At 41.6% G+C, this 26,505-nt stretch overlaps 1 protein-coding gene across 1 annotated transcript in view; it reads left to right on the top strand.

Annotated features, from left to right (window-relative positions):
- The window catches only part of TRAPPC9 (trafficking protein particle complex subunit 9), a 333,658-nt gene that overhangs the window by 21,639 nt on the left and 285,514 nt on the right, over positions 1 to 26,505 (top strand). The window contains exons 5-10 of the mRNA XM_083358203.1: positions 1,636 to 1,662; positions 2,903 to 3,024; positions 5,801 to 5,926; positions 11,606 to 11,822; positions 13,205 to 13,348; positions 17,615 to 17,741. Of these exons, the coding sequence (XP_083214329.1) occupies positions 1,636 to 1,662; positions 2,903 to 3,024; positions 5,801 to 5,926; positions 11,606 to 11,822; positions 13,205 to 13,348; positions 17,615 to 17,741 (763 nt within the window). The remainder of the gene's footprint in view (positions 1 to 1,635; positions 1,663 to 2,902; positions 3,025 to 5,800; positions 5,927 to 11,605; positions 11,823 to 13,204; positions 13,349 to 17,614; positions 17,742 to 26,505) is intronic.

Here is a 26,505-nt window from a genome sequence, read left to right as displayed (position 1 = left end):
AAACCAGAGCCCGGGATGTTACACCACAGCCTTCTGCTCAGGACATTACATCACAGAACTCAGGAAGTTACAGTACTCAAGCTCGGGATGTCACAACACAGCCAACCACCCAGGAAGTTGCAGCACAGAACTCAGGATATCACTACACTAGAGCTCAGGATGTCATCACACAGCCCATTACCCAAGTCGTTACAACACAAAAGACTAATGGGCACTCAGCCGACACCTCAGCCACACAGGATGTTACAAAACAGCCGACTAAGCTGCAAACACTAACTCCATCATCCAATCAGGATGTAACAACACAGCCAACCAACCCGCTTACAGCAACAAAGCCAGCACCCCACACACCCCCACCAATATTTAGAGAGAGACGGCAGCTCCGATCACGCTTTGCTCGCACAAGCACGAAGCTGAAGACACCAGCCTGAAGATGACGAGTGGGACCTCGTCAAAATGTCGCCAAGACACTCTCTCTCTCTCTCTCTCTCTTTCCTATCTATCTATCTATCTATCTATCTATCTATCTATCTATCTATCTATCTATCTATCCGTCTATCTATATACTGCATTTAAGATTTATTTTAGCCTCATGTACTCCTATGGCTTCTCAATTCTCAGCAGCACAAAATTTTGTCCGCATATAAAAATTAGAGTTTAGTGGGGGGTTTTTTTTAATGTCAAAAAAATACACCAACGTGAGAAAAAATAGCACTGACTTTGTCGAAAGATGGCTTTGTTGCGCAGGTAAATGACTGACTGCAAAGCTTTCAATTAGCTAGTTTTATCTGGGAGCAGAATTGAAGTAAATATTAGAATGTGAAGAGAGGTGTGATGCTAGAGGAGAAAAGCTGGATTTGAGACTTCAGGTGAAAGAGGTTTTGCTGACTCTGAAGTGTTGATATTAGTAGCGGTGTCAGGAATACAGTACTTGTATAAACTTATACAGTAACACTTCTGAGAACCCTCTAAATAAAAAAAAATGTTTTAGAAAGAACGCACAGAACTTGACTTGAGTCTGCAATTTGGACTAGAACTTCAGTCCTAAATCGACGCACCCATGTCACTGGATCCGATTTTACGGTCATTTTTGTGGCAGTTGTTAAGTGAATCACTTGGTCATAAGTCCAAATCCATTCTCCCGAATGGGTGTTTTTCACTGGGAAAAACGTTGCAAATCACTCTCGTGGGACTGCAGGACTTTGCAACCAGTCTTAAATGTTAGTCGGTTGCCAAACACCCAAAATGTGGTCATCTGATTGTAAGGGGGCAGCATGACATTTTATGATGGCAGTGCTTTATGGGCCATAAGACGCCCTTTCTGAGGCTGTAGTAACTCCCAATGGCCATTAAACGACTGGTTGTAAGCCAAAGATTACCTGTATTAAGTAGTGATTAAGATGCTAGACTGGCAATGAGGAAATTCAGGTCAAATTTTACCCTGAGTTTTGGAAACAGACTCTCTCAACCCAATAAAATTCAAAGGGCTATTATGGGGAAAAATGGAAAGAGAGAGTATTATGTATATTGACTAAAAATGTAACTAAAATAAAATAATAAAATTAAATTTTTGGCACTGTTTTGCTTAGGCAATGTAGAAGATTAACACTGTTGTTTTGATTTTTTTCCCCCTAGGTGCACAAGAAGTTCTTATTGATCCAGGTATATTGACTTTATAGCTGTGTTTTGTCAGTCAAATGTTTCATTAATAGTTTTCCACTGCCTACGTGCTTTAGAAATTTCACTTCTGTGTTTCAAAAAATAGACACCACACACTGATGACTAGAATCCTGCCCGTTTAAAATTTCCCCAATCGTTTCTTCGTCTCTTTTTTAATAACCTATGTTGACTTCTGGCAATTATCATCCAGTTACAAGTTAATTATTTTATGATCTGATCTAGAACTTTCCCATATATTGATGCTGACCGATCTATGGTTTAAAAAAAAATAAAAAATCCACTATTTTAGGCAGGAACACTAATGTCCCCGAGGTATTTTAGGACAAATTAGGAATCTTACCCATGTTTATTTCTTTAAAGTTTTTCTTCCTTTTTTCAGGCTCTCAGCCTAATTCTCAGACTGCCTGTTGACTTGGATGGAATTTTTTTTAGGGAGCCTCTCCAAAATCCTTGCCAAATTCTGTTGGCGAGCTACTATTGGTTCTTCCTGTTCACTTGCTCAGATAGTTCTGACCAGCACATTCCCCCCCCCCTTTTCCCATTTGGAATCTGGCTTTTTTTATTGTAATTTTTTATGATAGCAGATTCATCTAAAATGCCGTGAGTCATTTCCTTCAGTAAATTGCTGCAGCTAAGAGAAGCGATAGCATAATTAAATTAAGTTAGTAGAAATATAAGCTTTTTCTCTGTGCTTTTTAAACAATATATATATATATATATATATATATATATATATATATATATATATATATATATATATATATATATATACATATACACACACACACACACACACACACACACACACACACACATATATATATATATATATATATATATATATATATATATATACCATCCAGCTTTAGTTCAGACTTTCTTTGCTTTGCTTAATGCGTGACTCAATACTTTTTGGGAAAAAAAATCTCAAGATCTCTGCCGTTTTGACTACATTTTGAATGGATTAGTTTGTACCAATAAAGAAGAATATTTTTTTTAACTCAGGGTTGAACTGAGGGGTCTGATGAAATTACTTAGTTAGAGTAATGTAATGTCTGCAACCAAGCTCAGAGAGCACCAAAGAACACCCCCTTGATCAGTTTGTTCCTTGCTCAAGCTTTTTTTTTTTTTGGGGGGGGGGAGACTTAGCAAAACATTTTTGTTTTATTCTGACCTGAGTGTGGTGGTTGAGTTGAATTTTTCTGCTGTTAATTTCATGCAGGGGCCCTCACATCAAATGGCATCAGTGCAGATACAAGTTCTGAAATAGGACGAGCTAAGAATTGTCTGAGCCCTGAAGACATCATTGAGAAGTACAAAGAAGCTATTTCCTATTACAGCAAGGTAACTTTGCTATAATAAGTGAGCTTATATATGTGAATCATAAATGTGCATCAATGATAATAGACTGGGGCTGGCTCGGGAATTCTGGGAGTTGAAGTCCATAGGTCATGAAGTTATCATCGTTGCCCACTCCTGGACTATACACAGCAGCGTACATGGCTGATAATAGACCTAAAGAACAGTTGGAGATTTGTGGAAGTGCTAATTGGATGAACCAAGACCTTTTTTACATAGCTGCTCATTTTTGTATAGTAATATTTGCTACTCTTGTTGCGAGTGAAGAAGGGGAGTGCAAAAGTTGGGTTGAAACTAAACATTAAGAAAACCAAGATCATGGCATCCAGCCCTCTCAATTCCTGCCAAATAGATGGGGAAGAAATGGAGGTAGTGACAGATTTTATTTTCCTGGGCTCCAAGATCACCGCAGACGGCGACTGCAGCCAAGAAATTAAAAGACGCTTGCTCCTCAGGAGGAAAGCCATGACAAATCTAGACAGCACACTAAAAAGCAGAGGCATCACCCTGCCAACAAAAGTGTGTATAGTCAAGGCTGTGGTCTTCCCAGTTGCAATGTATGGCTGTGAAAGTTGGACCATAAGAAAGGTTGAGTGCCAAAGAATTGAAGCCTTTGAAGTATAGTGTTGGAGAAGACTCCTGCGAGTCCCTTGGACTGCAAGGCGACCAAACCGGTCAGTCCTAGAGGAGATCAACCCTGACTGCTCTTTAGAAGGCCAGATCCCGAAGTTGAAACTCAAATACTTTGGCCACCTAATGAGAAGGAAGGACTCACTGGAGAAGAGCCTCATGCTGGGAAAGGTTGAGGGCAAGAGAAGAAGGGGATGACGGAGAATGAGGTGGCTGGATGGAGTCCCTGAAGCAGGAGGCGTGAGCTTAAATGGACTCCAGAAGATGTTAGAGGACAGGAAGGCCTGGAGGAATGTTGTCCATGGGGTCGTGATGGGTCGGACACGACTTTGCAACTAACAACAACAACATTTGCTAAATAATGTCAGTGTAAATTGGTTTTTTTAAAAGAGAAATTCTAGATTCACTCTCAAATGCAAAAAGGTTTATTTGTATATTTAGAGTGAGAAGTAACATAAATGTATGGTTTATTCTTTTTTTTTTACCAAATCTTGGGGTTGTTGCTAACTCAGTCCTTTTGTGTTCCCCATTTTGGCCCAGTTACCAGAGGAAATTTGGAGTCTTCATTTAAAAATAGAAATGAATCGTTATCTTTGCCTGAATTTGCCCAGAATATGATTTAACAATAAGTGGTTTGGAGAAACAAATCAACTACCAACCAAAGTTGAGGTCACTTGGACTTTCTTCTCCAATTTCAAGAGATGATGGAGACTAAGGCAGAACAAAACCCCCCCACCCCAATCTTTTCTGTAAGGCATTTGGGATTATGCCATGATCAAGATTTATTTGCTTTATTTCAGCCATAGAAAATTTGTCTGTTGTACTTCTCTTATAAACTCTGAGAGTCCTTCAGCATTGCAGCAAGGTATAAATATAATAAGTAAATATATTTCCATTAGATCACAGCAACCATAACAGAAAACGTAGATATAGTTCTAAACTTTGTTAATCGAAAGAAAAAGCTAAAGCTGCTTGTTTTTTTGCTTGTGACAATATTAGAAGATAGAGGCAATACGTTTAAGAGGATGTTGAGCTGCACATTCATATATTTAATCAATCTCTTGAGAAAAGTGTCTGTTTTTTATTATTAATAAGAGCATTTGTTTTGCAGTAGAGGTACATTTTTTAAATATTACCCTCCTTTTTTGACTTGTGTGCTGAAAGGGGAAGAGATAAATGTGAGGTTTGGGAAGAGAGGAATCAAGCTATAGATGTGATTTGTCTCCAAAAAGGCATACTTATTAAGCAGGCATACCTGTAGATTAGCTTTGTGCATTGTCTGCACATAGGTTTTCCATAATACCCTGGAGGTAGAACTTATAGCTACTAAAAATGCTGCTGTGATGAATCTTTGTCTTGTGTTGTGGCAATGTGACACAATGGAATATAATTATGTCTAGATTAAATGGAATTTTAGTGGGAAACAAAAACAAAAGATATTGGATACTTCATGTAGAGATGTGAAGGCTGGAAGGAAATACAGGCATCTCAGAAAAAAAATGCATAATTTATTTTTTTTTCCCCTTACCTTTTTGAAATGCCATTTGAAAAAAAGAATTGCTAACTAATGTTTTTTAACATTGTTTTAAAGGAACACAAAAAGAGTTAACATAGGAAAGAACGGGCTTATGTTTCGAAATACATTAAATAAAAAAAATAGAATAAGATGTAAAAGTGTAAATAAGCTTTTTTCAATAGGGGCTTCCTTTTCTGTTTTCAGAAGTAGGTGAAAATTATGAAATGATTAAAAATAAGAATAATTAGAATTTATGAACAGTGACAGTTTTTTCAGATGGCAGGAAGGAAGGGAATTGAATTGAATTTTGGCTGCCATGTCCTGCATTGCTTTACTCAATAGAATTACTCGAATTATTATTCAAATGGTATAAAAAACACCATTTGTGGCTCTCCATGTATCCATAGATGCAATCGTATGATTCGGTTAGTGATACTGTGTTTTAGCGCTGGCTGCATCTCAGCAAAATAGAGGCATACTGAGTTGTAGAACAATATAGCTTGATCTATTATACCAAAGAGGCTAGTTAGGATTCTTATACAGAAATACACTGTATAATGTGATGAGGAAGTATACAGTAGACCAATATTTTAATCCATTATCTATTTCTTCTAGTATAAAAACGCTGGTGTTATTGAACTGGAAGCTTGTGTGAAGGCGGTGAGAGTGCTTGCAATACAGAAACGAAGCATGGAAGCTTCTGAATTCCTCCAAAACGCTGTTTATATTAACCTTCGTCAGGTGAGAACACATTTTCCTTTTTAGCTAGGAATTAATTTCTCCATCGGTCGTTGAATTATTTTGAAGAACAGAAGAACCTTAATAATTTGGGCCAAATGCCTTTCTAGTTCTGTGCTTCATTTTGCACAGTGAGGAACTTGATGCCTGCAAAAAGCCGTTCGGTAAAGATAATATCTGAGTTTTCAGAAATAGCGTTATGCCACGTTCTCTATTTATATGTCCATTTTCTTTTGTTTTTGTTTTGCATGTAGAGTAAGTTACTCCTCAAGCATAAATGCTTGACTCTAGAAAGCAAGTAATTTTTACAGATGGAATGTACAGGTAGTCCTCGACTTACAGCAGTTCATTTAGTGACTGTTCAAAGTTACGGCGCCATTGAAAAACGTGTTTTGTGACCATTTTTCACAGTTACGACCTCCGCAGAATTCCCCATGATCATGTGATCAAAATTCAGATGCTTGGCAACTGTCTCATGACCTTTGCTGCATCCCAAGGTCACATGATCCCCACTTGCGACCTTCTGACAAGCAAAGTCAATGAGCCAGCCAGATTCACTTAACAACCCTGGTTATTAACTTAACAGCTGCAGTGATTCACTTAACTGCTGTGGCAAGCAAGGACGTAAAATGGGGCAAAACTCACTTAAGAAATGTCTCAATGACAGAAATTTTGGGTTCGTAAGTGGAGGACTAACTCTATTGACATTCCAGATATACATTAAAGGTAAAAGGTAAAGGTTCCCCTGCACATGCGTGCTAGTCGTTTCCGACTCTAGGAACCGGTGCTCATCTCCATTTCAAAGCCGAAGAGCCAGCGCTTGTCCGAGGACGTCTCCGTGGTCATGTGGCCGGCATGACTAGACGCCAAAGGCGCACGGAATGCTGTTACCTTCCAATTGGAGTGGTCCCTGTTTTTCTACTTGCATTTTTACGTGCTTTCGAACTGCTAGGTTGGCAGAAGCTGGGACGAGTAACAGGCGCTCACTCTGTTACGCGGCACTCGGGATTCGACCCGCCAAACTGCCGACCTTCTGATCGACAAGCTCAGCGTCCTAACCCACTGAGCCACCGCGTCCCTAGATATATATTATTTGCTACAAATCTTTCAGATTTCATTTATCTCACCCTCAGGTATTGAAAAAGTAGGTGGTCTTTTAATTTTACCGTACCAGAATGCAGATCATAAAATGCCATTTCAGTATATTTTGAACAAGTATGATGTGCATATTAATCAGTTTGAATAAATGACTATATTATAGGCATTCCAATAAATGACTATAATACACCATCTTTTAAAAGCTGTTAGGTTCAGAAGTGTTTTTAACTTTATATTGATATGCAACTATCTTTATTCTTATTCTTAGAAATTAATATAATATAATAATATAACAATAATAAAAATGGAAGGGACCTTGGAGGTCTACTAGTCCAACCCCTTGCCCAGGCAGGAAACCCTATACCATTTCAGACAAATGGCTGTCCAGTCTCTTCTTAAAAACTTCCAGTGTTGGAGCATTCACAGCTTCTAGTGGCAAGCTGTTTCACTGGTTCCACTGTTCTAACTGTCTGGAAGTTTCTCCTTAGTTCCAGGTTGCTTCTGTCCTTGGTTAGTTTCCATCCGTTGCTTCTTGTCCTGCCTTCAGGCGCTCTGGAGAATAGCTTGACTCCTTTTTTGGGGCAGCCCCTGAGATATTGGAACACTGCTATCACTGCTCCGGATGGCCCCCGACCTTTGCTCCTTCCGGTGCGATCTCAAAACATTCTTTTTCGAACAAGCTGGCCTGGTCTGACGGGATGGGGTTGGGTTTTTATAACTAGTTTTAACTTTAATATGTATTGATTTTATGGGCATAATTTTTAATGGTTTTTTAATTTTTGTATTCGATTTTTATTGTGTATTGCCCTGTTCACCACCCTGAGTCCTTCGGGAGAAGGGCGGTATACAAATCAAATTATTAAATTAAATTAAATTATTAAATGTCCCCCCTAGTCCTTGTTTTCATTTAACTAGACATACTCAATTCTTGCAATGATTCTTCATATATTTTAGCCTCCAGCCCACTAATCATCTTTGTTGCTTTGTTATTCTTCCTTTGTGTACATTCAGCATTATTAATAACATACTGCGGTTTTGTTTTATCAAAAGAACTTTCATTAAAACCTTTTGATAGATTTCGACAAAATTTATAGCAGGCTTTACATTCGTATCTTCCATTTTACACTAGGGGTCAGCAGCGTTGCATCATAAAAATGAATAATGCTCTGATTGGACTACCCGTAGTATCAGTGTAACGTACTGTTTGATAGACTTTTAAATTATCTAAATACAGTGCTTTTCTTTCGGGAGGGGGGGGCTTATTCTCTTTTGCAGAGTTATTTCTGTCTTGAACTGGAATAGCTACATGACAAAAATAGACTGACAGACTCATAGAATCCCACCCCCCTGCTCAGTGCAGGAATTCAAATTAAAGCATCCTAGGGCAGATGGCAGTCTAATCTCTGCTCGAATCGACTGAGCAAAGGGAAGCCTGTTGGGTTTAGATGCACCCAACCTGTGGTTAAACAACCCCATGGGGTGTTCCTACAGTAAAAATACTGCTTGGTTGGTTGGGAACTTGTAATATTTGGCAAGGCCTTTTGTACTCTCTGAGCAACTGCTGTAAGCAAGGACTATCTGCTGAATAATGGATGATGCATACACATAAATCTGTAGGAAAACAAAATAGCATAATTCTGATTCTCCTCCTCCTCCTCCTCCTCCTCCTCCTCCTTCTCCTCCTCCTCCTCACCCCTCCTCCTCCTTCTCCTCCTCCTCCTCACCCCTCCTCCTCCTCCTTCCCCCGCCCCATTTTCAGGGAATTTCTGATTGGGGTTTCCATTTTACCCTAGCCATGAGATAGCTTTCACTCGTTCATTTAACTAAGGCATATTTTGCTTCCCTCTCAAAGTGGAATGCGTTTGTCACTTAGCACGGGGCACCTGAGTATTTCAGTGCAGAAAAGGAACATGCTGCTTTTGTATTCCAAGAGCTGGCTGGTTTTGTAAAGTGGGATACAGGAGGGCAGTTTGGAGGTAAGCCTCCGTGTGGTTATCAGTGACAGACACTCCGCAGGTACAGAACGTTTATCTCGCACTTTAGAAAACGACAACATGGCGTTACTTTTTGACACAATCGCCGTTCAAACTGAGGCACTTGTCATTTATTTATTTATTTATTTATTTATTTATTTATTAAATTTGTATACCGCCCTTCTCCCGCAGGACTCAGGGCGGTGAACAGGGCAATACATATGAAAAACAAGATACAAAAATTAAAAACGATTAAACAAAATGCCCACGAATAAGTTAAAACACATTAAAAGTAGGTTAAAACACATTAATAAAACCCAACCCCATCCCATCAGGCCAGGCCAGCTTGTTTGAAAAGGTAGGTTTTGAGATAGCGCCGGAAGGAGTGGAGGTCAGGCGCCATCCGGAGCTCGACCGGAAGATGGTTCCATAAATCCGGCGCACCCACAGAGAACGCCCTCCCCCTGGGGGCCACCAGTCGGCATTCTTTGACCGGTGGCACCCTGAGGAGGTCATAACGTCATACAAGGTTTGAAATTCCTTTGTAGTAGTCGCTCGGCACCAAATCTGGGCTATCGGGGTGTGTGTGTGTGTGAGTGTGATCAAAAACATCCCAACGGAACTGCTTCAACTGCTTCTTGGGTGCGTCTAGCAGTGTGCGGAGTAGAATTCTGAATTGACGGTCGAACCTGGCTCCGCGAACTTCACTAGCAGTTACTCCTTTGTCCTCTTCACATTTGGTGGGATTTTCTATGGCACCGCTTCTGGGTGTGGTGTTCGTTCACAATAGTGCTCGCCCCTCCCCAACACCGCTAGACGCACCCAAGAATTTTTGAAGCAGTTCCGCTGGGATGTTTTTGATCACACACACACACACACACACACACACACACACTAGCCCAGATTTGGCTCCGAGCGACAACAACTAAGGAATTTCACCACCTTGTAAGACCTCACGACAAGGGCCTCAATTTGAACGGCGATTATGTCGAAAAGTAACGTTATCGCTGTTTCCCAATGTGTATAATAAAAATTCTGTATCTGCGAGTGTCCGTGGTGGATAACCAAACGGAGGTTTATTTCCGAAACGCCCTCGTACCTCTTAACTACACAACATTTTTGTACTGAGAAATAGTTAATATCCTTACAATTTTATGGATGGGCGAGGCAGTGGCACAGATCTACAAACCCTCTCCTGAAAAGCCAGATGCCGATCTGATAAGAGATGGAATTCAGTCTGTCTCCCTGGAATATATCCCTGAAACTCTGGCAGAATGTTAAAGTATGTTCATCTGGTATTACAGTGTACAGGTAACTTTCCTGTGCTAATTACAGTTATTTTTATAAAATTGTTTCTCAGCTGCTTATATGACAGATGTTCAGAATCCAGCAGCAAGTTCTGCCTTGTTCTGGTTTTTTTCCCCCCCCCTTTTGGCAACGTAACCGAGTTATGTTCAGTTTTTTGCAGAGCTGCTCCTGCAATGTTTTGGATGGACTTCAGATGAACGTTTTCCACTTTTATTTTTCTTCCACTGCGCTCACACATCTCTGGGCCGATCAGAAATCGAATGATCAAACTATACACATTGTAACAACTCTCCCCAAATTAGCAAAATGTTAAAAATAGCCCCCTAATGATTGGATGTGAAGGGAAATGCAGATCTTAAGTCTTCAAGGACCGGTGTGGAAAGTCGTTGTTTTAAATGCTCTCTACAAGGTAATCGTAGCAAGATAAGTCCAGTCTTCAGGTGAGGGGGACATATTTCAGAGTGTCGGCAGCAATAGGGAAGTGTGGCTTGTCTTAAACCACAATGCTTTGTTTGGAACAGAGATTTTAATGATTTATTATTGCAGTTACTTACACTTTGGAAGAGGCAAACTGCTGTTTTTTTTAGCATGCACTGAGAAAATACCTGAAGTGGAAATGTCTGTCCAGCATTCCTACGTCACTTGTTTATGTTAAATGTTCACTGAGTGAAATGTTTGCTTTTGCTGTCTGTCTACCTACCTACCTACCTACCTATCTATCTTTCCTGTCTGTCTGTCTGTCTTTCATATCTATCTGTCTATCTATATCTATCATATCTGTATCTATCTATCTATCTATCTATCTATCTATCTATCTATCTATCTCATATCTATCAATCCTCTGTCTGTCTGTCTGTCTGTCTATCCTGTCTCTCTGTGTGTGTGTCTCTCTCTCTGTGTCTGTCTGTCTGTCTCTGTCTGTTTGTCTGTCTGTCTGTCTGTCTATCATCTATCTATCTATCTATCTATCTATCTATCTATCTATCTATCTATCTATCTATCTATCTATTCTGTCTCTCTATCTGTCTCTCTCTCTCTATGTCTGCCTGCCTGACCCCCCCTTGTCTGTCTGTCTGTCTTGTATGTATGTATGTATGTATGTATGTATGTATGTATGTATGTATGTATCTATCTATCTATCTATCTATCTATCTATATATCTATACACACACACACACACACACACACCTATACACATACACACATGCTTTCAGGGGTTATTTTTCTTGCCTTTTTTGCACCTAGTTTGCTTATGGCAATTTTGGTTATTAAAATCCTTTTAAAATCCATTGTTGTTTTTCAGCTTTCTGAAGAAGAAAAAATCCAGCGCTACAGCATTCTTTCTGAGCTCTACGAGCGAATTGGATTTCATCGCAAATCCGCTTTTTTCAAACGAGTGGCAGCAATGCAGTGTGTGGCCCCAAGCATCGTGGAACCTGGTTGGAGAGCCTGCTATAAACTTCTTCTGGAAACACTTCCGGGTTATAGCCTGTCTTTGGATCCTAAAGACTTCAGCAAAGGTACCAGGTTTAGCTTAGAGAGAAATAAGCCGACAAACCCAAGATTTACTTTTTCTTGCTTTCATGTCATAAAGCCAAATGAGTGAGAATAAAAACAACAACACAGTAGACTAAAGTTTATGGATTATGGCAATGGCGACCTCTGGAACCCTTTCTGTTCGCTGATGACTCGCTACTAGGAATACTTAGAAACTATATCACAAGATCATTATATTTGCTACTGTACTAGCTAAATGCAACCTTTCCATTTTATCTCAGTAGTGGGCCTTATTCAAGATGACAGTGAGGGTGCTTGCCGCAAGGAGGTTGAGGGTTCAGTGAACTGGTGTAAGAAAAACAGCTTGTTTTTAAACATTAGTAAAACCAAAGAGATCATTGTCAATTTCAGAAAAGGCAGGCACAGACACACTCCTCTGTGCATGAATGATTCACCTGTGGAGATGGTTTCCAGTATCAAATTTCTTGGTGTGCAGTTAACAAGGAGGCTGGCTTGGTCGCTCAACAGTGAGACCCTGGTGAAGCGGGCACAGCAGTGCCTGTATTTTCTGCGTCGCCTGAGAAAAGCACATCTTCCTTCTCCTGTCCTGACCACTTTGTACAGAGGATCGATCGGGAACATCCTGTCATACAGCATCACAGTCGGGTTTAGAAGCATCCCTGCTTCGGACAGGAAGGCGGTGCAGAGAGTGGTGAGGACGGCCGAAAAGATCATTGGCAGTTCCCTCCCTTCCATCCAGGACATAGCACAGAAGCGTTTTTAGAACTGGGTCCACAAGATTATTTGGGACACTACACATCCTCTTCGCGACCTGTTTTCCTTGTTCCCTTCTGGGCGGAGGGGGCTTCGTGGTACCCGAAGCAGAACATCCAGATTCAGCCACAGTTTCGTTCCATACAGTATTAACCTTGTGAACTCTCAAGCTTCCTCTTTCCACTATGTATTCAAGATGGACAGTGATTAATATTTTTATGTGATTTAGATATAAGGGTGTAGGTACAGTATATACATATGTTGGATATATCATGTTTAAATGTGTGTTATGTATGTGTGTACTCTTCTGAGAGCAAGCAACAAAATTTCATTTTTAGTGTCTGCCAATGTGCCCACGATAGAAAATGACAATAAAGGTTCTCTCTCTCTCTCTCTCTCTCTCTCTCTCTCTCTCTCTCTCTCTCTCTCTCTCTCTCTCTCTCTCTCTTTTACTCTTTCTCTTTTTCTTTCTCCCTCTTCTTCTCCCTCTCTCTCTCCCCCCCTCCCTCCTTGGATAGCCCTCAGTGTAGGATTTGGTAACCTTGTCAATGTCAGTCCCATATATGGAGGCCATGGCTGAAAGGAGATTGAATGTATTAACACAACACATGTTATTTTGCTCTCTTTTAAGGAACTCATCGTGGTTGGGCTGCTGTGCAGATGCGTTTACTTCATGAATTAGTGTACGCCTCCAGGAGAATGGGAAACCCAGCACTTTCCGTCCGACACTTATCTTTTCTTTTACAAACCATGCTGGATTTTCTTTCGGATCAAGGTATTCATTTTATTAAAAATATTTTTTTTAATGTATATTATAAATGATAGAGGGACGCGGTGGCTCAGTGGGTTAGGACGCTGAGCATGTCAATCAGATGGTTGGCAGTTTGGTGGGTCGAATCCCGAGTGCCGCATAACAGAGTGAGCGCCTTTTACTTGTCCCAGCTTCTGCCAACCTAGCAGTTCGAAAGCACGTAAAAATGCAAGTAGAAAAATAGGGACCACTACGGTGGGAAGGTAACAGCGTTCCGTGCGCCTTTGGCGTCTAGTCATGCCGGCCACATGACCACGGAGACGTCCTCGGACAAGCGCTGGCTCTTCGGCTTTGAAACGGAGATGAGCATCGGCCCCTAGTGTCGGAAACGACTAGCACGCATGTGCGGGGGAACCTTTACCTTATAAATGATAATGGCCAATCAGCCACTTTAGGTCTATTCGAAAGATGCAGATTATTTAGTACGATTCTGGTTTTCTGTTGCTGGGTAGAAGCCAAGTTCTGCTCTTAGTTTCCTGAACAAATTGCAAGCCTCCTTTGGACATTTCTTATTTTCAAAATGGAACATACTTTCCCCTTTTTGAATTGTCACTCTGTCCTGTCTCGAAGGGACAACGCAGGATATTGCACTGTCAGTATTGCACAAGTTTAACCGTTAATTAACAAGTTTTCAATTCCCACAAGAACAGTTTATGTGTTATCTATTTTAATGGGGAAAAAATGCAAGTTGTATGTTTGAATTTGCTACTAGGTTTTTTTTTGACATTTTACACACTGCTAGGGGTCTTCAGTGACACATGGTCTAAAAATCAAACAAATCAATAAAACCTACATTAGGCAAAAGTGTATTTTTGTATCAGCATTTCAGGTTCAAGCCGAAGTAGAACTTACAGGTAGTTGGGCAAGGGTTGGAGGCAAAATAGAACAGCCGATCACGAAAATCTGTAGGGCTTTTTTCGGCTCTTTTTTTTAATCTTTTGTTGTCACAGTTTTGCTGTTTTAACAATCCGTGATATCAAGTTGCCTAAACACATAGAGGGGTTAATTTGTAACCATATTTTCTGGCGTATAAGACGACTTTTTAACCCATGAAAATCTTCTCAAAAGTCAGGGGTCGTCTTATATGCCGGGTGCTGAAACTTTAGGGACAGGGCTGGCTGGAAAACCTGGAGCGGATCTCCCATTTGGTCTGCGCAGGGAAAGCGGGACCAATTGGAGAAGAAGCTGCAGTCTGTGATTTTTTACAGGCTGGGGTCTGGGCGTCTTTCCTTCTAAAGTTGAAGAGCAGCTGCAGTCTATCCCAACTTGAAAGGCAGGTGGGGAATGCAGCAGTCAGAACAGCTGCTTAGCTCTAAGGGCACATTTGACTCAGGAACTGGGCGGGCTGGCTGGAAAACCTGGAGCGGATCTCCCATTTGTGCAGGGAAAGCTTTAGAGTGAATTAGGAAAAGTTTAATCCACTTGCACTGTTTTATGTTTACATGTTTGATGACAAACAGCCTTATGTTTATAAGTGACAGTTTTCCTACTAAGTACCTGCATATCATAAGCATTTGAATTAAAATTACCATATTAAAATCAAATCTGATGTTTTTTAATTTTTATTTGGTGTGCGTTGGAAGAGGGGTAGTCTTATACGGCGAGTATAGCCCAAACCCTATAATTTAACAGGAAATGTAGGGGGTCGTCTTATACGCCCAGTCGTCTTATACGCCAGAAAATACGGTACTTGTTTTTTAAAAAATGTTTGTTGCATGTCATACGTGGCTACAAGTAAAACTGGATCCAAACGTCTAACAAAATTACTTCATAATTTGTCAAGATTATAATTTGTCCCAGACCTCCTCAGGGCACCAAGATGCACCCCACGATCAGCACACAGGGAGAGGTCACATGGGAGCAGTCTGGTGCATTTGGGGTTTGTTTCCCAAAAGAAAACAGTAATAATGCGGGCCTTGATGTTGACAAAATGAAAATCTCCTTTGACGTAACAGATTGCTTTATACTGTCCATTTTATACTGTCCAATTTTCCTGAAGCATTAGTGTTGGTATACACCCTTTTAAAATAAAATAGATGTTAGTGAAGAATGAGGTAATAAAAAAAAATATGAGCCTCTAAAGCATAACAGCTTTCCAGAAAATCACAATGAAGAAGATACGTTAGGACATTGCTTTGCATAGTTGGTGCATGAAATTAAATTCTGAAACTAGAAAAGTTCAAACATGCGGTGCCCTGTAAACTTAAAGGAAGGTCCTGATGACAGTAGAATTAACCTACTAAGTTTAATTGGAGACTGTTGAGGAATGGTAGGGCTGCTGTAATTAATATAATACACATTTCTTTATCCTGAATAAAATAAGCCAGGGTTTATCATGTTGGCTGTGTAATAAGAATAGATGCATTTTTCATTTTACCATACTTGATTTTAAGAGCAGAGTTGATGACAGTATGGCTTGGAACCTTGAATCTAGCAATCAAGTAACTGCTTGAAGTTTATACTAATGAGGCCCTAAAACCCTCCTTTAAATTTCTGGGAGTCTAGCTCTGCGAAGATCTTACCTGGAAAGTTAATACAACCCAGGTGGCCAGAAAGGCCCAACAGAGCCTCCACTTCCTCAGGGTCTTGCGGAAGAACAGGGTAGAACAACAGCTAATGACCCTCTTTTACCGGTCTACTATAGAGAGCGTCCTGTCGCACTGTATCATGGTTTGGTATGCTGGTCTGACAGCCGCGGATAGGAAAGTATTACAGAGGGTGGTGAGCCCAGCTCAACGCATTGTGGGCTGTCCCCCGACACCACTGGATGACATCGCCAGGGCTCGTTGCCTTGGAAGAGTGAGGAAGATTCTCAGGGACAACTCACACCCTGGTTGGTATCTCTTTACTCTCCTACCATCGGGTAGGAGATACAGGAGTATAGCCAGCCGCACCAACAGGCTGAAAAATAGCTTCTATCCAATGGGCTGTTAGGCTTTTGAACGGGAAATGATTTTTATAAACTTTATGCATAATTGACTTGCGAGGCCAGCGTGTTGTGCAATTAGCTCACATGGTGTAACAAGCTGGTGGGTTTGTTGTCACTGTGAGTTGTGGGGGGGCACGAAGGGAGGCTCAGCCAATCTCAATGTATACGTGGTTGTACTTTGACAATAAAGGTTCATTCATTCATTCAAATTCAGACTTGGACAGTCAGATTAAGTTGCTGCAAGCTTTATGCTCTGCCAATATCTGAAAGATTTGCTAGGCCCCAAACACGGGGCAAATCTTATTTCCTGTTTCAGCCTAACCCAAGGCCATCAACAGGCTGTAGTCATACAGTGACAGCTCATATTTGTGTAATTTTTTTGGATTGCTAACAAAGAATTAAGGGGAGGCTGATATAGCTATTTCAAACTTATTTGTTCTCATCAGTCAGCCACACCCTTCTGAGATTCGAACCTGGGCTGATTGCACATGTTTGGGGCCTAGCAAGGTATTCTAAATACTTAACAAACACTTAACACATATCTCCCTTGCTTCTCAGCTAACAAAGCGAGAAAGAGATCCATGCCTTTCAGTCCCATATCATCTTCTTCTTCTTCTTCTTCTTCTTCTTCTTCTTCTTCTTCTTCTTCTTCTTCTTCTTCTTCTTCTTCTTCTTCTTCTTCTTCTTCTTCTTCTTCTTCTTCTTCTTCTTCCTCTTCCTCTTCCTCTTCCTCTTCCTCTTCTCCTGCTCCTCCTCCTCCTCCTTCTTTTTTGTAGGACTTTCCCAGCTTTTAAAATTCTTGATGTACATTTGTTTGGCGATTGTTTGAGGTTGCAACAGCACTGGAAAAAAAAGACGTATTGACCATTTTTTGCACTTACGTCCATTGCAGCATCCCTGTGGTCACGTGATTAAAATCCGGACACTTGGCAACCTGGCTTGTATTTCTGACGGTTGCAGCATCCGTGGGTCATGTGATTATCGTTTGCAACTTTCCCAGGCGGCTCCCGACAAGCAAAGTCAGTGGAGGAAGCCGGATTTGCTTAATGGCCTCACATTTCACTTAACAAGTGCAGTGATTCACTTAACAGCTGTGGCAGGAAAGGTCATAAAATGGGGGCAAAAGTCACTTAACCCACTCTCTTGCTTACCAGTGGAAATTTTGACCCCAATTGTGGTCGAGGACTCGGTGTGTTAATCTGCTTCCGTAGCACGTGACTTCTGTTCCTACCTCATTTGTGAGATGAAAGCAGCCTCTTATAATGGGATACAATAGTAATGAGAATTCTATTTTCTTTTAGAAAAGAAAGATGTGACACAGAGTCTAGAAAACTATACGTCAAAATGCCCAGGAACAATGGAATTCATTACCCTTCCAGATGGCTTAAAGCTCCCCCCTGTGCCATTCACCAAACTTCCTATTGTAAGGTAACTTTTGTTTGCATTCTTTACGTCGTGGGATATGATATTTATTTATTTATTTATTTATTAGTTTTTATAAACCGCCCTTCTCCCGAGGGACTCGGGGCGGTGTACAGAGGAAGGAAGGTATACAGATTGAACAATAAAGATAATAAGAAACACTAATGAACACAAACTGGGACCCCAATTAACGCTATCATGCCAGGCCAGCCTGCTGAAACAGGAAAGTTTTTAAGTCGCGACGGAAGGTACGGAGGTCAGGGGCCATCCGGATTTCTGTTGGTAAGGTGTTCCAGAGGGCTGGCGCACCCACTGAGAATGCCCTCCCCCTGGGGGCCACCAGCCGACATTCCTTGAGCGGTGGCACCCTGAGGAGGCCCTCTCTGTGGGAGCGCACAGGACGGTGGGGTGCTGACATCGGCAGAAGGTGCTCCCGAAGGTAGTCCGGACCCATGCCATGTAGGGCTTTGTAAGTCATCGTTAGCACCTTGAACTTCACACGGAAGGCAGCCGGAAGCCAGTGCAGCGCACGGAGGAGAGGTGTGATATGGGAGTATCGGGAGGCTCCCAAGAGTGTCCGTGCCGCCGCACTTTGCACCAGTTGAAGCTTCTGAGTGGATCTCAAGGGCAGCCCCATGTAGAGAGCGTTACAATAGTCTAGGCGAGATGTCACAAGGGCATGGGTGACTGTACGTAAGGAATCCAGGTCCAGATAAGGCCGTAGTTGGCGAATTAGTCGAACCCGGGAGAAGGCCCCCTTGGTCACAGCTCCAATGTGGTCTTCCAGGGAGAGCTGCGAGTCTAGGAGGACACCCAGGTTGCGGGACCTATCAACAGGGGGAAGTAACTTGTCCCCAATGTTAAGCAGTGGGACGTTCTGGATCTCCTGGCTTCCCGGTACGTACAGCCTCCTTAGAGAGGGGACTCGAGAACAGCGTTAGACCGAGGTCAGTGAACTGTTTCAGGACGAATTCACTTGTGTAAAAGCAGGTGCCATTCAGAGGAGATTGAAACTTCTGTAAGCAGTAATTGAAGCCGCCTCCTGTATTTTGTCGCATTATTGTGTGTCTGTTTGTAGACGTTGCTGCCCTGTTATCACCGCCTTCTTAACTCAAGTGTTTTTTTTTTTGAGGAAGACATTGAAAAAATACAAGCTGCTTTAAAGAACAGCAAATGGGTGTAGGGATGATACCCATGTCAGTTTTGAAGCACCCTTGTCAAATTTTATGTCATTGTTTTTGAAATTCTCTTCTCTTCTCTTCTCTTCTCTTCTCTTCTCTTCTCTTCTCTTCTCTTCTCTTCTCTTCTCTTCTCTTCTCTTCCCTTCCCTTCCCTTCCCTTCCCTTCCCTACCCTTCCATATTCTATTCTATTCTATTCTATTCTATTCTATTCTATTCTATTCTATTCTATTCTATTCTATTCTATTCTATTCTATTCTATTCTATTCCATTCCATTCCATTCCATTCCATTCCATTCCATTCCATTCCATTCCATTCCATTCCATTCCATTCCATTCTATTCTATTCTATTCTATTCTATTCTATTCTATTCTATTCTATTCTATTCTTTTCCAATATCTATTCTATTCTATTTATTCTATTCTATTTATTCTATTCTATTTATTCTATTCTATTCTATTCTATTCTATTCTATTCTATTCTATTCTATTCTATTCTATTCTATTCTATTCTATTCTATTCTATTCTATTCTATTCTATTCTATTCTATTCTATTCTATTCTATTCTATTCTATTCCATTCCATTCCATTCCATTCCATTCCATTCCATTCCATTCCATTCCATTCCATATTCTATTCTGTTCTGTGCTTTTCTGTTCCGTTCCACTCCATTCCATTCCAGTCTAGTCTAGTCTGTTCTATTCTATTCTTTTTTTGTATGGTAGATTATTCTGTGGAAATGCTGTGCTCCTCTTTGGTATTGGTTTAAATTTATTAAGTACACATTATAGTTTGGGAAATTGTTGCTTAAGATCTCCTAGTTCAGGGGTGTCAGACTCGCAACGTCACGTGACGTGTCGTGACGTATCGCGACTTTTTTGCCATTGCCGACAATGGGGTGGGCGTGGTTTCGCTATGATGCATCCAGCCCGCAGGCCGGCAGTTTGTCACCCCTGTCCTAGTTGATGTTCTCTGTTAGGTGGGCATCAATAGATGAAGTGTTATAACCATTAGCTGAAAACTATGATTTTTGTAACATGTTGTGGATGAAAGCTGTAAAATATTTGCTGCAAGTATATGTAACCGGTTAGTTTCTTACTAGAGTGATGTTTACATATGTGTAGCTTTACATTACTTAATCTTACCATTTCCTTCATTTTTAGCCCCCCCCCCCTTTCCAACTTTGGAACTTTTTAAAAACAGCACATGTACTTTCTAGTTCTCTCTTTATAATTATTTTCTTCTCAGGCGTATACTCCATACATGTGATGAAATAGAGCAATTTGTGGGAAATCCCAAGCTAGGAATAATTTTGACTGATTAGGTGCCATCAGATCGGTGTCAATTGTTACCAATTATATGGATTTTATTTTCCATGGCCATCTGTCCCTAACCTGGCCTTTTCAGGTCTTCTAATGGTGCACCCATTTCCACTGAATCTATCCACTTTGCTGCTAGGCGTCCTATACTTCCTTTTTTCTGCATTACAGCCTGCTCCGAAGAGTTAGATCCAAAGTAGAATAATTTGAATCTGGTCATTTGTGCCTTGAGCGTGAACTTCGATGATCAGTTGGCTTGTTTTCTCAGGGTGCCGCCAATAAAAGACTGCCGGCGGATAACACCCAGGGGAAGGGCCTTCTCTGTGGGTGCGCCTGCCCTCTGGAACCAGCTGCCCGTGGAGCTTAGGACTGCCCCCGACCTTCGCACATTTCGCCGGGACCTGAAGACCTGGCTCTTTGAGCTTTCCGGCCCAGGCTGAGAATTTTTAACTGGGGTTTTTTAATTTAAGGGATAATTTAATCTTTTTAAATTTGTTTTTAACTTTTGTACTAGTTGTTTTAAATACCCTGTAAACCTCCCTGAGTCCTTCGGGAAAGGGCGGTATATAAATCTAATGAAATAAAAAAATAAATCCCATGGTATTTTCAGGAGCTTTTTTTCCCCCAGCTTTAAATTTCAATATTGTTCTTTTGGGCTTCTTCAAAGTTGAACTTTTGCTTTCATAGAAGGTCACAGGGAATGCCATTGCTTGCACTGTTCCAATCTTTGTGGCTACAGACAATTGACAGCATCTGAAAATCTTTTCTGAGGATTTGTATCAGGTACTAGTCCACAGCATATTTCTGGACCACTTGTTTCTTTACTGTTGATGATTGAGAACCTTGTCAGTTCTAAGCTTGGTTGTTCTACCTTTTTTTTATCAGTTTGGTCTTTTTATTTATTATTGATACAGTATTAGACAACACAACATCAACAGTAGAGACCGTCAAATTTCTGGGATTCTATAATCTCCCAGGATTTGGAATGGACACCTAACGTTAGAACTGTCCTTAAAAAGACACAGCGAAGGACGTTCTTCTTGTGTCAACTCAGAAAAGCTCAGATTGCCCCAGGATCTGCTGATATGGTTTTACAGAGGAATTGTTGAGTCTGTCATTTGCTCCTGGTTTGGCACAGGAACCACACAGGAGAAGGTACTGACCTCATGGGATAGTTAGGACTGCAGAAAAAACAATTGCAACTAGTCTGCTTTCCATTGAGGACCTGTATACTGATTGCACGGGTCAGAAAAAAGGGCTGAGAAAATATCTACGGATCCCTCACATCCTGGAGATAACTGTTTCAACTTCTCCCCTCAAGATGGCGCTCTAGGTCATTGCATGCCAAAATAAGTAGCCACAAAGGTAGTTTCTTCCCCATGCCATCACTCTGCTAAATACCTAACTCCTACGGTATCTTCTACCCGAAGATAGTGGGCTGAATGTAGTAGGCTGAATTGCTTTTAAACGTGTCATCTTCTCATCCTTCTCATCTCATCTTGCTCACTTCTCATCTTTCCTACTACCTTCTCCTATTGATACATTATGATTTATCGATTGTTGTTGTATGATTTATGATTGTATCTTATGATTTATGTTCTATGACTTATATCACTTTTTTTGTTTGTATGTACACCGAGCTTATGCACCGAAGACAAATTCCTTGTGTGTCCAACCTTACTTTGCCAATAAAGAATCCTGTCCTGTCCTGTCCTGTCCTGTCCAGTCCAGTCCAGTCCTGTCCTGTCCTGTCCTGTCCTGTCCTATCCTATCCTATCCTATCCTATCCTATCCTATCCTATCCTATCCTATCCTATCCTATCCTATCCTATCCTATCCATTTTAGTCCCATTTTTTCCCCACTGCACTTTCTGGTTTTTATTATTAGAACTTGGAGAGCCTTTGAATTTTTAGCTGTCAGGATAGTGACATTAGCACCGCTCAGTCTATTGATATTTCTTCTCCTGATTTTAAAACCACTCATTTTCAAATCTCAGTTCCCCTTAATATATACTCAGAACACAGGTTGAATTAATAAGGGGAGGGTGTACAACCTTGTTGCACTCCCTTGCCAACTTAGAACCAGTCTATTTTGCTCACTTCTGACTTGGCAACCACAGGAGTGCTGATCTAACTTCTAGCACTAGAGGATCGTTTAAGTAGGATATACCATCTAACGTATCTTGGATGTTGACACGCTGTGCGGCATTCTTGTATATTCCTTCCATCTCTGTTTCGTCTTATTTGAATCTGTTGTTATCTCTTCAGTGGTATTTTTACTAATTTTTTATTCGGAGTCCTGAATTCAGAGGTCTTTTGAAAGGTTTTCCTTGTTGTTCTGTGCCTGTTTCCATCTCCGGTGATTTTGTAGATGCAAGACCACTTGCCTCTTCTGAGACCTCTCTGAAACTCTCTGAAAAGTTCTTTGCTGAGTCTTTTTTTTTCCTTGGCTTTGGCTTCTGTCCTGTTCTTCGGCAACTTGGACGATTTGGTCTGACATCCAGTTCGCTTTCTTCTGCTTCTTCATCTCCAGCAGTCTCTCTTCGCATTCTTCTGAACGACTTCTTTTAAGTTCATTCCACAGTTCCTCTGGGTTTCTGTCAATGAGATTCAGAGCTTCAAAGTGATTCTTGATGTTCTCCTTGAAAACGATATAAGGTATAAGATCATATATGGTGGGAACTGTTTGGTTTTCTTCTCCTTTAGCTTTATTCTGGAAGTTGCCCGTGAGCAGTTTGTGATGTGTCAGACAGTTAAGCACGTGCCCATGTCTTTGATGCTATAATTGAGATCTTCCACCTCCTTTGCCAAGACTGTATAATCCAGGGGTGTCAAACTCAATTTCATTGAGGGCCGCATCCGCATTGCAGTTGCCCTCAAGGGGCTGGGTGGGGGTGGCCTGGGTGGGGGTGGCCTACTGGGTGGGCGTGGCTAGAGTGCGTATGGCCTACTAGGTGTGCGTGGCCAGCTCTACATCATTGGCATCAAGGGTGCCTATGGGGGCCTGGGCAGGAGTGGGAGAGATCTGAGGGTCTCTGGCAGAAGGAGGGTCTCTGGGCCAGGGCCAAGGCAGTGTGGGCGGTTCCCTCACTGTTTCCAGGATGGCTTCACAGGCCACATGAAACCACTTTGCGGGCCGGATCTGGCTCCCGGGCCTTGAGTTTGACATGTCTGGTATAATCAATTTGATCTCGGTGTTTTACATCTGATGATGTCCGTGTACACAGATATGTTTCGGTTGCTTGAAGGCAAAATCATCGGAGGAGCAGAAATTGATACGTCGTATTCCTACTTCATTTTTATATCCTGGGCCAGTGGTGACGAAACCTTTTAGATGGCCCAAACTGCAACCCCAAACCCACTTATGTATCGTGTGGTGCTGGGTGGGTGTGGCCCATTGGGTGGGCGTGTCTGCGGTGGTAACGGCAGACTGGGTGGGACTAAAAAGTTTGATCAATCAATTCCAACTTTGCAAGATCTTTTTTTTTTCTCCCGCGAGAAGTTGAAATTGATCGATTGATTGAATGTTTGTTTTTTTTTGCACGCGGCGGCGGAGGCCCAAAGTGAAAAGGTTTTATAAAACCCAGCTGAAGGCCTAGGACTGGGGCAACGGCGCCCGTGCCCACAGAGAGGGCTCTGCGTGCCACCTGTGGCACGCGTGCCATAGGTTCGCCACCATGGTTCTAGGCCATATCTATCGTTCAGTTACATTTTCTTCCTTGATATTTTCAATTTTGCCATTCCAGTCTCTGATCCCAAGCGCCAGATCTTGCTTGCAAGTTCCGTCAGTTTGAAATTGATCGGACAAGTCATCAACCTCCTGTTCTTCTCCTTCAGCAGTTAGAGCATAACCTTGGATGATTATTATGTTAAAGAGTTGTCCGCAAAGTCTAATTGAAATTATTTGGTCATCGATTGCATTTGTAGCCAAGGACTGTTGTTGCTTTACCTTTCTTAACTGTAAAAGCAACATGGTTCCTTCACTGTCTTACATAATAAACCGTGCGATCTTCTGTCTGAAAACATCCACTCAAGGTCCACCTCTATTCACTGATTAATAAAGTGTCAGTGTGCAGTCATTTTATTTCCCTTTTCACTCTGTTGAGCTTTCCCATGCCTCTTACATCCTGCGTTCCCACTATATCTCTGCCACTTTGGATTTTCTTTTCCTGTATGGCAACATCAACAACCAAACGTCCCCAAAGCTTTAAGAGAATAACAGAATGACAGAGTTGGAAGAGAGACGTTGGAGGTCTTCTAGTCCAGGGGTAGGCAACCTCGGCTCTTTTATGACTCATGGACTTCAACTCCCAGAATTCCTATGTCAGCTATGCTGACTCAGGAATTCTGGAAGTTGAAGTCCATGAGTCATAAAAGAGCCGAGGTTGCCTACCCCTGTTGTAGTCCAAGCCCCTGCTCAAGCAGGAAACACTACATCACTTCCGGCAAAAGGTTGCCCAATCTCTTCTTAAAAACTTGCAGTGTTGGAGCACCCACAGCTTCTGGAGGCAGGTTGTTCCCCTGATTAATTGTTCTAACTGTCAGGGAATTTCTCCTTAGTTCTAGGTTGCTTCTCTCCTTGGTTAGTATCCATGTCATAAACACCACTGGCATTCTGAAAGATCCTCAGCTTTTCCACAGTAGCATGAGAAGAGCAACAAAGATGATTAGGGGACTGGAGACTAAAACATATAAGGAACGGTTGCTGGAATTTGGTATGTCTAGTTTAATGAAGAGAAGGACGAGGGGGGACATGATAGCAGCCTTCCGATATCTCAGGGTCTGCCCCAAAGAAGAGGGAGTCAAGCAATTCTCCAAAGCCCCTGAAGGCAGGACAAGAAGCAACGGATGGAAACTCATCAAGGAGAGAAGCAACCTGGAACTAAGGAGAAATTTCCTGATAGCTAGAACAATTAACCAGTGGAACAACCTGCCTCCAGAAGCTGTGAATGCTCCAACACTGGAAGTTTTTAAGAAGAGACTGGACAGCCATTTGTCTGAAATGGTATAGGGTTTCCTGCCTGAGCAGGGGGTTGGACTAGAAGACCTCTAAGGTCCCCTCCAACTCTGTTATTCTATTATTCTTTGTGTCAACCCCTCAGATACTAGAACTTGTCACCCCTGCTTGTCCTAAACTATCCAGTGTGGGATAGGCTCCATAGAACAAAATGGGGAACTGAAGGAATGCACAGATGAGTAAAAAGGAAAAGATTTATACCATTTGTCCGGAATGATAGGCCAGGGGTAGGCAACCTTGGCTCTTTTATGACTCGTGGACTTCAACTCCCAGCATTCAGTTAGAACAATTAACCAGTGGAACAGCTTGTTAATGAATGCTCCAACACTGGAAGTTTTTAAGAAGAGACTGGACAGCCATTTGTCCAAAAGGGTATAGGGTTTTCTGCTTGAGCAGGGGGTTGGACTAGATGACCTCCAAGGTCCCTTCCAACTACTTCTTCTTCTTCTTCTTCTTCTTCTTCTTCTTCTTCTTCTTCTTCTTCTTCTTCTTCTTCCTTCTCCTCCTCCTCCTCCTCCTCCTCCTTATTATTATTATTATTATTATTATTATTATTATTATTATTATTATTATTATTATTAACATTAGGGGCCCATAAATTGGCACTATTTTGTCCATCATAATATATTTTCTATCCACTTGGTTTTTCCTGCCCAAAATGAATGGATGCCTCTGTCATTGTCCTTAAAGAGCTCACGATCATCGCCGCTTGAGCAAAAATGCCTCAAATAAATAATAATAATAATAAACCTTTTATTGTCAAAGTACAACCACGTATACATTGAGATTAGCTGAGCCTCCCCCTGTGCTCTCTCCCCCCAACACACAGTGACAACAAACCCTCCATCCCACCACACCATGTGAACCAACTCAAGCACTTTCATATATTGTTGCGGCCCAGGGTAGGTGTCTGCTGGGTTTAATTGGGCAGCTGGAATGTCCTTCCCACTTCTTGTTGACCCTGCTGGGAATATATACAGCTGGTCCTCGACGTACGACCGCAACCTGAGCCCCAAATTTCTGTGGTTAAGTGAGAGATGCGTTAAGTGACCTTTGCCTCCATTTTACGGCACTTCTTGCCCTAGTTGTTAAATGAGTCCCTTGAGTTGATGAGTTAGCTAACCCAGTTCTTAAGCGAATCTGGCTTCCCCAGTGACGTTGCGTGCCGGAAGGTCTCGAAAGATGATCACGCGACCTTGGGACACAGCAAAGGTCATAAACATAAAGCAGTTGCCAAGTGGCTGAATTTTGAT

Source organism: Vipera ursinii (genome assembly GCF_947247035.1).
Source record: "Vipera ursinii genome assembly, chromosome: 3".
In the NCBI taxonomy this organism is placed as follows: domain Eukaryota; kingdom Metazoa; phylum Chordata; class Lepidosauria; order Squamata; family Viperidae; genus Vipera; species Vipera ursinii.
The sequence above is the reverse complement of the archived record's forward strand: the minus strand, read 5'-3'. Positions and strand labels throughout refer to the sequence as shown.